Below are 14,638 nucleotides of genomic sequence, written 5' to 3' on the forward strand. Positions count from 1 at the left end.
TCCAGCAAGTCAGGGCCGTGAGCTAGTCTGAGTCAAGGTGCCATGCCTCATCTGCTTGTCTGAGAAATGGGGCCAGATGCCTCTGCTGGCCGCCAGCCCACGTGCGATTTTATTAGGACTGGTTTCCTCACATCCCAGGTGTGTCTCGGCTCCTAGAGAAAGGGAGCATTATTCTTCAGGCCCCATGACACTTGTTAGCAAGGGACGTGGGAGTCCTCCTCAGAGACAGTTAAACCTTTGTAAAATGAAGCGGGTGGTGGAGGCTCTCGAAGCAGCTGTGAGAATTTTAAACACTGGCCATTTTAATTAAGAAAAAAGTACCTGTGCATTTTGTTCAGTCAATGGAGTGATCGCTTAAGAAAAAAGGTATTTTTGAAAAGCTATCAAGCTTACTCAGAGGGACAGAGGTTGACAGGGAACACAGCGAGCAAAGCAGCAAGCCCCAAAATTCTTCAATGCTGCCTCGCTCACCTTCCAGGTGTAATTTTACAGCTCCCAGCTTTTCTTCACACGCCATGCCAGGCGTAGCCACGGAGGTTTAGGCAGATAAAGAACATCAGATGGAGATCTGGAGTAACCAGTGACAATTAGCTCAGCAATATGATCTCTGGAATATCGGCAGCGTCTACAGAGCCGGCTGCTTCTCCTCCTTCCAGTGAGCTGAGCAGCGCTTCAACAAACGACTTTCTGCTTTTGGAATTGAAAATGCATTTTGGGAATGATTATCTGCTTACTCACCTGTAGGGCACCCTCTCTCCTTACAACCCCAGGCCACTCTGCATGCTCATGGATGTATCTTGCAATTAAAATTTTTATATTTTATTCATATGTGGAGCATTTTTCCTAGAACTTTGTAAAGTGCTAAATATTATATGGGCATTATTCAAAACATGTCCTTTCCATAAAATCTGTTTATATGCCATCATTAGCTACAGCATTAAATACATTTTATATCATCAGAGATTGTATGATATATTTAAAAATGAATTTCTACTTAGCAGAAACACATTAGGGATTATCCTAAGAGACCTTGCTAAAAATGCAGTCATGTTTATTTGTAACTGCCAGAAAATGGCTTGCAAAATTGTTAATGTCTTTTATTATTCCCTACCACTGGAGCACTTGCTTGTTAATTAGAGAAATTTCAACTGTCATAGTTGGCAATTATAGCTTCTGTATCATTGTCTGTTATGAATAGTCAATGAGAGCTGATTAATATGCATGAGCAGCAGTATATATCGCGTGTGCATTGGACCACAATCCAGCTGCCAGAGTCACTCAGAGGAGGGAGTGGTGTGCGCGCGCGTGCGTGTGTGTGTGTGTGTGTGTGTGTGTGTGCGCGCGCGTGCGTGCCTGCTGCGAGGGGAGGAAGGGAAGCGTGGAAGAGGGAAGAGAGTTGTTTTCCAGCCTTAGAGAGCAATGCCAATGTGAAGTGTTGCAGCCGCCCAACTCACCTGAGGCTCTCCGAGGAAACCTTCAATGCCTCCTCTCTAAGCCTGCTTTTCTCGGGTGCTGGCGAGTACTGAAGCCTTCCTTTGACGTTTCTCTAAACATGGGATGCAGTTTGTGCAGTCTGCAGAAGCAAGAGGAGCAGTACAAATTACTCTATGAAGTTTGTCAGGTAACACATTGCATTTTCATTTGTGGAAGTGTATAGGCACTCACCTGGCAGAGAGTGTAACTTCTCAGAAAGGAATTTGGGGGGGGGGGGGGTTGTGCATGTTTTGTGTTCTGAATGAGGCAGCCTTTCTGAGTTTTCTATACATTTTCTATTAAGTGTCTAACAAAATTTCCCATCCAGTAGCACTTCAGTACCTCTATTGGAATAATACAAATAGACATTGACGGTCATAAAATGTGTTTCCAGCAGTCACGGCACAAGGCTCCTTTCTAACTGACCTCTCTTCAGAGTGTCAGACTGGAAGGGTCAAAGTGTGGTCACCGAGTCTTTGAACAAGTTGGAGAAGACAGGGATGATGATTAATGTTTGCACGGTTTTGCCTGTTTACAAATAGTTATGAGGCGCTCTTTTCAGTAGCGTGCAAGCCCACTGCTGACTTGATTCTTTCAGCAACTTCTTGTAATGGGACAGAAGGTTCAGATTTTTGCCTCACACTTGCTATTGCTATACCTATCTCTGAAAATTTTAAGAACTTCAAGAGCAAGTGGCTTGATCTTGGGTGCTGTCATTCACAACAGATAACTTTTCATATCTTGTAGGACATTGCTAACAACATGAAATTTGGGTTGAGATGTAACGGGATATTTATGATATAACCCAGATAAGTTATCTTACATCTTTGCAGAGTGTTTTCTTTTTAAATATTCAAGTCCTATTCTAAACTAGGTGGTTTTGAGACTGCTTTTGGTAACCTACATTGGTGGTTAAGAAATCTCCCCTTAAATCATTCTCTTTTAAATTTTTCTTCAGTAATAAAAAAAAAATCTTGCTAACATTATTTTTAGATAAACACATAATGTTGTTACAGTATGTGAGAAACAAAAGACGCATGTTTCTTCACTGTAACAATAAATGGCAGATATTTTTTAAAGAGCCAGATTTGACTTTGAAAAGATCTTCATGAGTCCTCAGCTAGATGTCATTTTTTTTCATGAGCCACCAGAGGGCGCGTTCTATTAAAGAGACAAAGCTGGGAGTGATGACTTGGCTGCCTCTCTGGACAAAACCTAATGTTAAAATGACCCTGGGTGAATAAAAGGTGTCTGTTTGCATTCCCCATAGAGGCAGTGAGAGGGTCATAATAAGCCTTTTGAGGCTTGCAGTCCCCACTATGTGAAAAGGGCACATATCTTTCAAAAAACAAACATCTTAAATTAAGTCTTTCAAATAAATACATTTTTCACCTGTGTCTTTACATTCAGGACTCTGATTCATGTCTCTTTCAAAGGAGGCTGGGGATGGAAACCTTAGGCAAAAATGCTGCCACCGCAGGTGATCCCACCCCCATCCCCATCCCTTGTGTGGTCCTGTGGTGTGTTCTATTCTGCATTCTGCCAACTTACCCTGTGCAGTAGGCTGGGGTTCTCAGTGAGTTGAGTGAGCAGAAGTGAAACAGAACAGCAGACAGCATCATGTGAGCAAGGTGATGTGTTACAGACTTTCACTGCTACAGATGAAACAGTACACACAATAAAGTTAAAAGGTAGTTTAAAAGCTCACTTTTTAAAAGTACACATAGTGCTTTTTACCATCAATGCACAAAACTTATTAGCATCCATTGTTGTGGATCTATCATTTACACTAGCACTCTCCAAAAGGCAACTGCACCACATCTCTGGCAAATCTCTGCTAACTTATCTTTTATTAATCTGTTTTATTTGTGTCCCCACCACACACACACCCCTGCCCCTAAAAGAAGGATCTCTGGGTTCTATTTGTTTGTTTTTTACTAGGTGAATTTATGTGGAAATACTTCTGGGCAAAGCATCGTGCAGTAAATTGCTGATAAATGACTTCCATCTGGAATACACTTTGTCAGCAATTTAGGAAGCCATGCAGATTTATTTTCAAGAAACCCAAACTACTTTTCAGACCCATTACCCTTGTGCCAACTAAGTAAAATCCTGCTTTCTCCTATTCTTTGGGAGTCTTGAACCATAGCATAAAGGAATTCACAAAACACTTGCAGGAATTAATAATTGCATTCACGCTCATATTATGCAAAGCCTTTTTAGAGCAGAGAAATTAAGGTTTCCATAAATTACAGTTCCAGAAGGTCCGGTGCGTCTGGCTTCAGTAAGCCCTGTAACAGCAGCACAAAGAGGATCAAATATTCCAGGGCTCAGACTTTATCCTTTCCTCATCCAGAGATAATTCAAAGAGATGCTCTTCATTAGGGCTGTTGGCAAGCTGCCTACAGTTTCTTTTTGGGGCTGCTGTGAGCTTAATGATGCAGAACAATGGCTTTGCCTCTTGTTGCACACATACCTTATTGTACCTTTAATCGCATTAGAAAAACACCACCACCACATGAAGTTGTCTGGTCATTAAAGGCCATCGCAGAGTGCAGACATAGCAATGACTGGTACCATGCACTAAAGGACACACCAAGATATTTGGGGACACTCAAGCACTTCGAGGAGAGGAAGCCTCCTGCCTACCCTGGGGGTTGTAAGATCAGTTGAGTACAGCAGTTCTTTGTGCCTTTATGGTAAGTGGTGTTTTTTTTTTTGGGGGGGGGGGGGAGCTATGCCTATTAAAAATTGAAATTTAAATTAGCAGTTGCTTCATGCTCCAGAAAACTTGAGCCTGTCCTGAATAACTCTGAATGCTCAGAAGTATTATTTAAAAAGGAAGATGCTTTAAGGTGATCAAGGCGTGTAGTCCTCTACTTGGCTAAATTAATTGGCACAGGAGAGCTCATGTTCTGGAGGAAATGGGATAGGGAGTCTCATAACTCTTGGGCTGTGGCTGATACCGGGCTAAGGGTGGTGACGTGACTAGGTTATGGGGGTGGTGGAGTATAGGTCTGGGAGATTCTGTGGCTCTTTTAGTTTGGTGCTAGTGACTCTATCACAGGCCAAACACCAGCCCTCTACCCAGCTGTCCTACCAGAACAAGCGAAAGGCCAGTATGCAGATGCTTTGAGGGGGCTCTTCAGATGGAGTGTTGGGGAGGTGAAAGGCGTGGTACACTAGGAAGCATCACTGATTCCCTCCAACTCCCCTAATGTCAACTAGAGACTCTTTGTGGAATGGTGACTTTTGCTGATTTGATCAGGCAACAAGGAAATGATCCTGGTTGGGACTTCAGCTTCAAACTAGAAATTTCCCTAAAACTACATGCAAATTTTCAAGAGGACAAAGAAAACTTATTTATAAAACTGTAGTAATACTGACTCCAATGATCACTTATTTATCGTGCCCTTACCACATGTCAGCACTATGCTGAATGCCTGCTGTGCGTTTTCCCATCCAGTCTGCACCATAGCCTGAAAAGATAAGTGATGTTGTTGTGCCCATTTTAAAGATGAAGAAACTGACACAAAGGAATTATAAGGGTGATGGGGGGGAAGAAGAGTCACATGTGCACAATGATGCTGAAGTCTGTGAATTCTTTTCTTCTATACTTTTTAGCAGTGTCAATGAATAGATAACCAACTTTATAGGGAACATTTGGGTTAGTTTTTTAAAATCACTTTTGCCTCTTTGGGGCAAAAGATACTACATCCTCAACCAGCCCATGTGCTACTTGGCACCTCATGAGAAGAGTTTCAGTGGAGCCTCAGGCCTCTCACATCAGGGGACAGTGGTGGGCAAAGACAAATAAATGAGCTCAGGAGTAGCACCAATTTCCCATTAGCTTCCCAGGCAGCCCAAAGAAGGATGATTTGAGAAAGCCCACATCCTTTGGCTTCTCACTAATAATAGGAAATGTCATAGAAGATTAATTTGTAGCTTTTATGCCACTTAAGTTGTTAGTTTTGAAAAGTAAAAACTTAACCCAGTAACAGTGATGTGCCTATTCTTGACCTTTTATACTTTTATTAGCCATTTGCTAGAAAAACACAGATTTCTAGCATAAATACTAATCAGAATAAGTTTGTGGAGAAGTCTGTAAATCTGACTCTTCACAGTCCTATTTTCATATTTAATTAGCTACATGCAATACTCAATTAGATGACTTTACTCCTGTCGAGCAAAGCAATTGTGAGTCTGCCGAGAATCATGTGGGTCATGGTTTGATTAAGTATGGACAGAGTTAATGATGGTTAATTGGATGAACATAAACTTGACCTCCACACAGCAGTGTTGAACCTGGCAAAGTTTTCCTGCAAATAGCAGTGTGTTTGCTTAAACAACTCATCAATTCTAAAAGCTTTGTTTTAGAAGCAGTTTCACATTCTGAATTCATTTAGGCAATGCAGGTATGGAAAAAGCAAGCCTATCTCTGGAGCCCTGGGTTGAGAACAGGGCCTCCCCTATGGCTGACAAAGTCACTTTTTAATATATGGGCATTTATCTGTCACTAGCTGTTGTTTTCTCATCACTTAACAATGGATCGTAAACCACCTTTATGTTGACTAAGAAATACAAGGGAATAGCCTAGGGTGGGACCAGGACTCATCTCTCTTTCTGCTGTCTCCAGCTTTGGAGACGTTTTCATGCTTGCCACCATCCTAGCTTGGGTGGACCCTTTTGGGTGGTCCCAGGATGCCTGCCCACTGCCCTAGCCCTGTACTTCCCACCACCTCATTTCCATAGTATGTTACTTTGGCCTCCCTGTTACACTGTGATTTTCACAGAAATCTACTCACTCTTTTTACTCTGAGCACATGGTTGGCCGAACATGTTGGATTTTGTAGTGTTTGTGGCAGATGAGGATACTATTAATAGTTAGGAAGCCGGAAAGAGAACAGGTGTTGAATAAAATGACCATGGTCTGGACCAAGGCAGTCAAGATGGAGAACAAAGGAGGTACAGACTCATTTCTCATTCATTCAGCCAACCAGCCTCAGTGTGCTGAGAACTGCGGTGCTCACCCCCTTGCTCCCTGCCTCCCTGACCAGTTGTTTAATGGAGCCTGTGTAATCTAACCTCTTCTTATCTCTCCCATAAACCTCACGTCACCTCATCTGCCCTGGTCCTACAGGACTCTTTTCAATACCCAGAAACCACCTTATTCCTTCCCTCTCAAACTTTGGAACTGGCCATTCCCTTCTACCTGCAGTGTAGTTCATGCCTCATCCTTGAGGACTCAGTTTAAAGGTCCCTCTCCCTGGAGACTGTACCTGACCCCCTCACTCCCCTCCCGTGTTAATCCCTCTGCGCACTATTTATGTCCTTTCTAGTACTTTTGATCACAACTCACGTACCTGTTAACTTCTCTGTTCCCAACCCTTACCCCACAGGAAAATATCAGCTCCATGAAGGTAGGGACTTTGCATTGCTCTCCGCGACACCCCAGTTCTGGCACATAACCAGTAACCATCCAGGACCTGTTTACCAAATTAAGTTCTGAATGAGAAATATATCAAGTGGGTCTCACTTTGGTCTAGAAAAGGGTTTTAGCAATAACACACGAGTCTATGTCCCAGGCTTCCGGAGATGCCTCTTCCCATGAGGCAAGGGGTATGGGGACATAAAGGAGAAGACAGCCCCTCTCTGTGTTCCTGTCGCCCACCCGTGACACAGAAAGAAAACATAGAAAATAGTGAAAAACTGCAGCTTTAATACATGAGTTCTCTTGTGTTCGTTAATACTGCAAGGAAAGGTCATGGTTAAACGGGGGGAGGGTGTACCAAAGAGTACAGTCGGCAGCTCCAGTCAAGGGCACACCAGAGCCCTGCCAACCCCTCTGCATTCTCTATGGTGTTGGACTAGGCAGGGAACGCTGCCTTCACTCTCCAAAGCCCCCAAAGCCAGTTTCTAGCAATATCACCTTCCTCTATGTGGCAGGTGTCATAATGTTGATGAAATGTAGAACCGCGCTGCTGACCGGCACGTGCTGCCCTGAGACAGGTCAGGAATGGATTTGTCCTACTTCACTGGTTCAACAAGGGAATCGTGAGTTGTGTATTCACTGACAAATGCTGGGGAAGGAGTCTCTTGTTAGTCTGCTGATTGCCTGCTTAGAAGAATATTTTTCTCAAATTTGATTATGTTCACCGGCTTGTGGTAAAGGATTAGCTGAAATAGCACATAAGTGAGAGAAAATGATTGGCACCGGTGTTCCACTGTGTTGCACGATGGTCTTGATTTGAGTTGCAGAAAAGCAGGACAGCTTTTTTGACTGCTGAAATGTCTCTGGAAATTTCCTATAAGTCATTAGTTCTCAAAGCATGGTCCCAGACTGGCAGCATCACCACCAGCTGGGAAACCTGTTAGAAATGCAGGTTCTCAGGCCCTGCCCCAGATCTACTGAACCAGAATCTCCAGGGCAGAGCCCAGCAATCTGTTTTACAAACCCTCCAGGTGAACAGGGTGGACATTCATATTTGAGAGCCTCTGTTTTAAGTTAAACCAAAAATAGAAGAGGGAGAACTCTTAGGTGACCTAAACTTCCTGACAGATTTTTCTCAAGTCTATGTTGAATGGGTAGGCAGCAAAGTCAAATCTCAGACATTTATATGCAGATTGAAAAATCTAACCATCTGTTAGTTAATACCAAGAAAAAAGTTTTATTTTGCTTGAGGGCTTTTTTCAAGTAAATTGTTCTGTGATATCTAGTTTACAAGTATAAAATGGAAGGCTATTGAAGTTTTGTCTGTAAAATACACACATATTTTCTCCCCCAAATTACCCAAAGCTCTAGAGTTATTCTGTAGCTTCCTAAACCATGTACCTTCCACAGTAGTAATAAGAAAGTAATTCATTTCCAATAATGTGAATGACAATGGGCAGAATTCTTCAGCCAAAAGAGAATGTATTTTTAGGAAGGACTTTGTTACCCACATAAATCCCAATTTGCAGAACTTGGGGGGAAATAAGTTTGAGCAGGGACCTCTTTCTCCTGAGAGCTGTCCAGATTTCACCGTGCGGGCAGGTCAGGATTTACAGACTCCACATCTGGGAGCTTTCATTTTAAGCCTAATTACATCTGTCAATTAAACAACATCACTTTGCCTCTCCTAATACACATTTATAGAAGTAGATGTGTGCCCCAGGATGACCATTTGTAGAAGTCTTAGTAGGGATTCTAAATGGTCCCCTAAATGAGTCTGAGAACTCCCCACCTTACTCTCTACCCTCACAGGGAATGAAGACCATTCTGTCTTTTTTTTTTTTCTATTTGATGTTTGGCTTGTCAAGGTGGCAAATTAGTAAAGATGGGATGTCGTGTTTCAGTTTCAAGGTACAAAGAGTCCTCTAGACTCTAGAGGTTCTCAACCTGTGGGTCTTGACCCACAGGAAGTGTATTAAAGGGCCGCAGCATTAAGAAGGTTGAGAACCACTGCTCTAGAGGAATCTCAAACTTGAACTTGCATCAGAATCACCTAGAGGGCCTGTTAAAACATTGCTGTGCTTCACCCGGTGGATTTTAGATGCTGCTGGCCTGGGGACCACCATTTGAGAACCACTGCTCTTAAAAATACATAGATAATAGATATGGAGAAGTGAAAGGTTGGGAGGGACAGCATTTAAGGTATATTCCTCCTCAGCTTTGCTAATGTCGAAGTGTTTTCCACCATCACGGTAGAGAAGTTCTTGTTGTTTCTGGTTCCTGCCAACACTTGGTACCGTCTGACCTCTTAATTTTTTTAATATAGTGAATATGAAGATTTAGTCATGTGAGCTCTGTGGTTTAAATTTTGACACTGATTAATAAAGTCGAGTATTTTTTTCATATGTACATTGGCCATTTCTGAGTTTTTGTGTGTGATGTTTCTGCTCAAACTTTGCCTATTTCTCCATCTGATTTCTCATCCTTTTCTCTGGGTTGTAGGGTTTTTTAATCTTAGCTGGATACCAGTCCATCAGTGTGGCAACAGCTTCTCCCAGCTGGTGGCTCGTCTCTGCATTCTCTGTGACGTTTTCCAGTGAACCAAATCCCTTCATTTAATATAGTCAAATACATTTCTTTTTATGGTTTGTGCTTTTTGAACCTTTGTTAGGAAATATTTTCACCTGTAGTTTCATCTGAACATTTTATATAAATTTTGTCTTTCAGTTACTTTTTTATATATGGTGCTAATGTTGGGATCCAGCTTCACTTTTTATAAATATGAATTTTTCCAGTACCAGTTGTAGAAAAGCCGATCTATTCCCTATCAAGAGGAAATGTCAGTTTCTCTACGCGGTTGGGGTTGTTTCTGGGCTTTCTGTTCTGTTCCATCGGTTAGCGTGTTAACCCTGCACCAGTCGTTGCACTACATGGCACTGTAGTTACATAATAATTCTTGACACCTGGTTCAGCAGGTCTTCTCTCCAGCGCCACCTTGTTTTCTAGGACACCATTTTTGATGCTGGGTTCATCCATGGACATCTGGTGTTCAGCTTGTCAAGGTGACAAATTGGTAATGGTTTTTTTCCTCAAAGTGGGTGGTGGTCATTGTAGCATTCTTTATAATTGCATATGTATATATATAAGAATTTTTTTAGCATATTCAATATTTAATAAAATAAATAAATATATTAAGAGGAAACCCAAAATGTTGACAGTCTCCCCTACCCCAAATTCTAAAGGAAAGTAAATCAGAAATAGTAATGGAGAGAGAGAGGTGAGAGGCAAACACAGCACCACACTGTATCAGGGACGTGAGCATTTGCAGACTTTGTTATCTCAGAGGTGTATTGACCGCCGGCCTTCATTGGCTGGCTATGAAGATCTTCACAAAGTACAAAATGCTGCTTAATTTTTTTCATAACATAAAGCATTCTGCATCTATAAGATTTTCTTGAACTATAATATTTGCTATAAAAGAAGACAGAACTAATGTTTTTGTAAACACATTTCCTCTAAGGTTGCGTGTTCCTATCTAAAGAAATCTTAAATCGGAGGTAGAAAGTATGTCTCTTTCTGCAAACAACATGTGGACCAAATAATGCAGACAGACACTTACTATGCACAGCACTAAACCAGTGAAAACAGAGTTAACGTGTCAGACCTCTGGGAGAATAGCAGTTTCCTCCCAGTGCGTTAGCAGTTTGCCATAACACAGACACATCCCTGTCTTGCCATACGTGACAATTAATTATTCCCCGCCCCTGCCCCACGGTGTCAGTGGTTGTGGCACGTAACATTAGAAGTGGCAGGCATTTTAATAAAAGAAAACTCTAAGGAATATGAACCAATTTTCCTTTATCAAGCAGCTGTTTTCTATTTGGGGAGTCTCAAAACACAGAAATTGCTATCCTTCATAATAATATTTCAGTTGGCGTCAGGAGATAAAACAAGCAAGGTCCTTCCTCTCAGACTCACAATGGCATTTTAGATCTGAGATTACCTTCCTTTTAATCTAGTGTGACGTGACTGGCATGGATAACTCGTAACACAGATACTGTAAATTTTACATACTGGCCACTGGATGTTGCACTCACTGCATAGGTAGATGTGTTCCTAGTTGGAATAATTCCTTAATAAACTTGGCTTGGTATTTTCTCCTTTATTATTTCTCTCTCTAATAGCTTTCTAAATCTAAGATCTGTAGTACTGGGCTGAGTGCATGGTAACTTTCCAGTACGTTAAGTTTGAGTTGGTTAGCAGTCTGTCTAAATCTCTCTCTCCCCAGTTAACTTGAACTTCTTGTTCCTGTTCCTCCGCGGGTTGGAACTGAGAAGTAGCTGTTCCCCCAGAGAGTAAAGGGGAGGAAGCAACCAAGGAGACATTAATGACAAGAGTCATGGATTCTTTTTCAGTTGGCCATGGAGTTTCAGAACCACGTCTACTCCATATCCAACCATGGTTAAGACACAGCCAGGGGAAGGAGGAAACGGTTCCAGTATCCTATGAGTCATCCCTGAATTAATAGTGACAGCCCAAAATTAACATTTTCAATGAGTTGGGTTATCCTCATACTAACAGTGATAAATACCTTTGGGTGTTGTTTGCCCTGCACTTGTTATATACACAATTTCATGTCATTCTCATACAACCTCTTAAAGTATAGGTAGACAACTGAGGGTTATAGAAGTTGATGACTCTCCTGGGATCACACAACTGGTAAGTGGCAGACAAAATCATAACACAGGGCTGGGCAGGTTCCCTCACTCACGCCTTCAACATCTCTTAGGGGGGTGCCTCCCTCCAGCATTCCCCCCGTCATGCGATAGGACAGAAGGGCAAGTTCTTGCCCTCAGGGCACTCACATTCTAGAGAGATGGGGTCAGAAATTAAATATGCCATTTATATAATTATGTCATTGAGCATGCAATTATAATGAATGTTCCAAAGGAATGTGGTTCTACTACAAAAACATCATACAAAGACCCAAACAAGAAACTGCTCGTTTTTTTCCTCTGCAAAATGGAGGTTATTTTGCAGCTTTAACGGTTAAATGAGGGATCAATGTGATGTCTTGCTCAAGTGGAAGGTCACCTTGTTTTGTTAAACCAGGAGAGGGATTCCATTCTATGATCACCCAGTTTTCCTAAGGGCAGAATTAACTGAGGGCCTACTGTGCTCCCTGGCAACATGCAGAGGGAGAGCCTGCAAAGAACCCCCTTTCTCTCAGAGCCTCATTTGTGAAAGGGAGAGACTTGGATTCTTTTCAGGGCTCTGCCATTGAGTGGCTGTGAAAAAGGTGTCTCTGAACCTTAGGTTCTTCCTCTAAAGCACAGGAATACAAGTTGTTTCCCCTCGGGTGTTAGGAGTGTCCATGTGAGCTCTACTGTGTGTACGTCCGTGGCTCCTTCTGCCCTGGAGCCTCTGTAGCTAGGACCTTTATGGGATGGGGTTAGCTCTGAATGCCAAGATACGCTGTCTTCCCTCTGGATCTGTGGGTTGTGCATCCAAAAGTAAAAAATATTTGGCAAAACTTGAATTTGCCGCATGCCAAATAATACATTGAATTCATGTGAATTAAATGCTGTGTAGGTATTGAAAGTAATCTAGAGATGGATTGAAGTATATGGGAGGACATACACAGGTGAGAGGCAAACACAACACCACATTGTATCAGGGACGTGAGCATTTGCAGATTTTATCATCTCAGAGGTGTATTGACCTCCGAGAGTCTAGAAGAGGTGGAAGCAGCCAGGTTTCCAAACGTGGGTCAAGGAGGGTCATGATTAAGGGATGAAGGTCTCAGAGAGAACAGTGAAAGTGATGAGAATAGATCCGGGAAGCCCAGCTTGTATGGACATCCCTGGGTATCATTGGTGCTAAGTAATTTTCTTTAAAGGAACGGTGGGGAATGGGGCTTTCAGGAGAAGTATATAAGGCCAAAGCTTTTTAAAAATAAGCAGAGGTAGAAATGGAGAAAAGGCTCAGGTTCAGTCATTTATGGAACAGATGAAATAATGGGGGATGTCCCTTTCCATCTCTGGGTGGAGAGCACTGCCAGGACCAAGTTTTACCACACAGATGACAATGCAGTGGTGGCCAGCACAGTGGGTGGACCCCACCAAGCACTAGGGGCACAAAACAGAGGCTGAGACCGAGTGGGGTGGCCAGGCTGAGCTTCCTGAGCCATCTCACTGGGGAGCAGTCAGCATCAGCCAGGCAGAGGCTCCAGGGCAGAAGGAGCCACGGATTTTAGGAGAAAGCATTTCATTTATGACACTTTCATGTGTAAATGTCTCATGTGCTGTCTCCTATCCAGAGAGGGCTTTGTTTCCAGGAGGCTATCCCACGCTTGACACATGCTTCTCAAGCTACAGCATCTGAAAACACTTACAAAAGTACATATAAAAACGCTGTGTAGATGGTGGTATGTGACACTGCACTATATATTTAAAGGAAGAAATTTTTTGGAAAGGCATTAAACGTGTTAACCACATCCCCCTCTAAACTAAAAAGCTAATGAAGGGAACATATGTTTTCCCATTATGAATTTTTAAAAAGAGTCACATGTTCACATAAACAAAAGTTAGCCTGTGGAAGCCCCAGATAGAGTTGGTATGCAGAGCCTCGGACAGCAATTAGGGCCAGACCGCATTTCCTCTGGACACACTTAGCGGCTGGTACCCTGCAGAACACGTTTTTCAGGAAGCTCATCCTAAAGGCAGGATGAAATGAGGTCAAAGGAAAGCTTAGCCAGCTTCAGACTCTTGGTTTTAAACTCAACTAAGAAAAGATTTAAAGGAAAAATCCCTGACCCAAACAAAAGTAGGAGGAAAACTTACGTTGCCCAAAGCTACTGAAGACAAACATGGATGGCATCCTCCTGTGGCTGCTCGCCGCCGTTCTCTGCGAGGGAGATCCATATTTTTGCTGCCAGCAAGCTCATTTCTATTTCTCAGACCCACACACCATTTTGCTGAAACAAAGCTGTGAGTGCATTTCCACCCAACCGGGCACACTTGCTAACTACACTGCAGCATGAGAACTATAAATGTCACCCATCAGGTCCTCCCCTCTGATAACTGCTAAAAAACTGTTCCGTTCCTTTTCCAGCTTTACGTTTGACATAATCAAAATCACATAGGGGTACTCCTCTTTCTCTGAAAAACCCCTACATTTCCTCACGTTCTAATTGCGTTATCAAGTGTTTTGGTTCAGTTCATTAATTCCTTCCCAGATGATTTGCTCCTGGTAGGTTTCTAGCAAATTCTACCCATGTGTAATAAATCAGCTTAGAAAGTGCCACAGGTTTTTGTCTTTTTGTTGTAGGAATTGGGCCCACGTGCTAAAAATACTGTGTGCCTGCCAACAGTTTATTCCCCGTCCTCTCACTAAAAGCAACCCTTTTGCTTCATTATTCCAACTCTTCAACAATTCGACAACAGAAGGGAGATTTCAGAGCCAACCCTCTGGAGTAACTCCAATGCTCGTGGGCTACCAGGTACCCCGGGTTGTTTGGTCATTGAAATAAGCTTTCTCCAGGAGTCCACAGGCAAGGTGTCCATGTCTTCTGTGTCCCCCCTGCTGCACCTGAGAGTCAGGGAGATGGTCTGAAGGACCCTCTGCCCTCAGGTGATGCCACCATTAACCAAAACTAAACAAGAAAATGAAGTCAGGAAGCTTTACTTCAGGGCGGGAAAGGATTTGCCGGCCTGAGGCCCAGAAAGCCCCTGG

The 14,638-nt window shown here is 42.7% G+C and overlaps 1 protein-coding gene across 2 annotated transcripts in view; it reads left to right on the forward strand.

Moving 5' to 3' along the window:
• PDZRN3 (PDZ domain containing ring finger 3) overlaps positions 1–14,638 on the forward strand; it is a 239,678-nt gene that overhangs the window by 190,052 nt on the left and 34,988 nt on the right. The window contains exon 1 of one of the 2 annotated variants that reach the window (XM_053599918.1): positions 1,538–1,621. The exons of the other annotated variant lie outside the window; for it this stretch is intronic. Within the exon in view, the coding sequence (XP_053455893.1) occupies positions 1,553–1,621 (69 nt within the window). The 5' untranslated portion in view covers positions 1,538–1,552. Of the gene's footprint in view, positions 1–1,537; positions 1,622–14,638 lie in introns of those variants that run through there. 2 annotated transcript variants of the gene reach the window in all.

The sequence above is a fragment of the Nycticebus coucang genome, chromosome 8 (genome assembly GCF_027406575.1).
Source record: "Nycticebus coucang isolate mNycCou1 chromosome 8, mNycCou1.pri, whole genome shotgun sequence".
Lineage (NCBI taxonomy): Eukaryota > Metazoa > Chordata > Mammalia > Primates > Lorisidae > Nycticebus > Nycticebus coucang.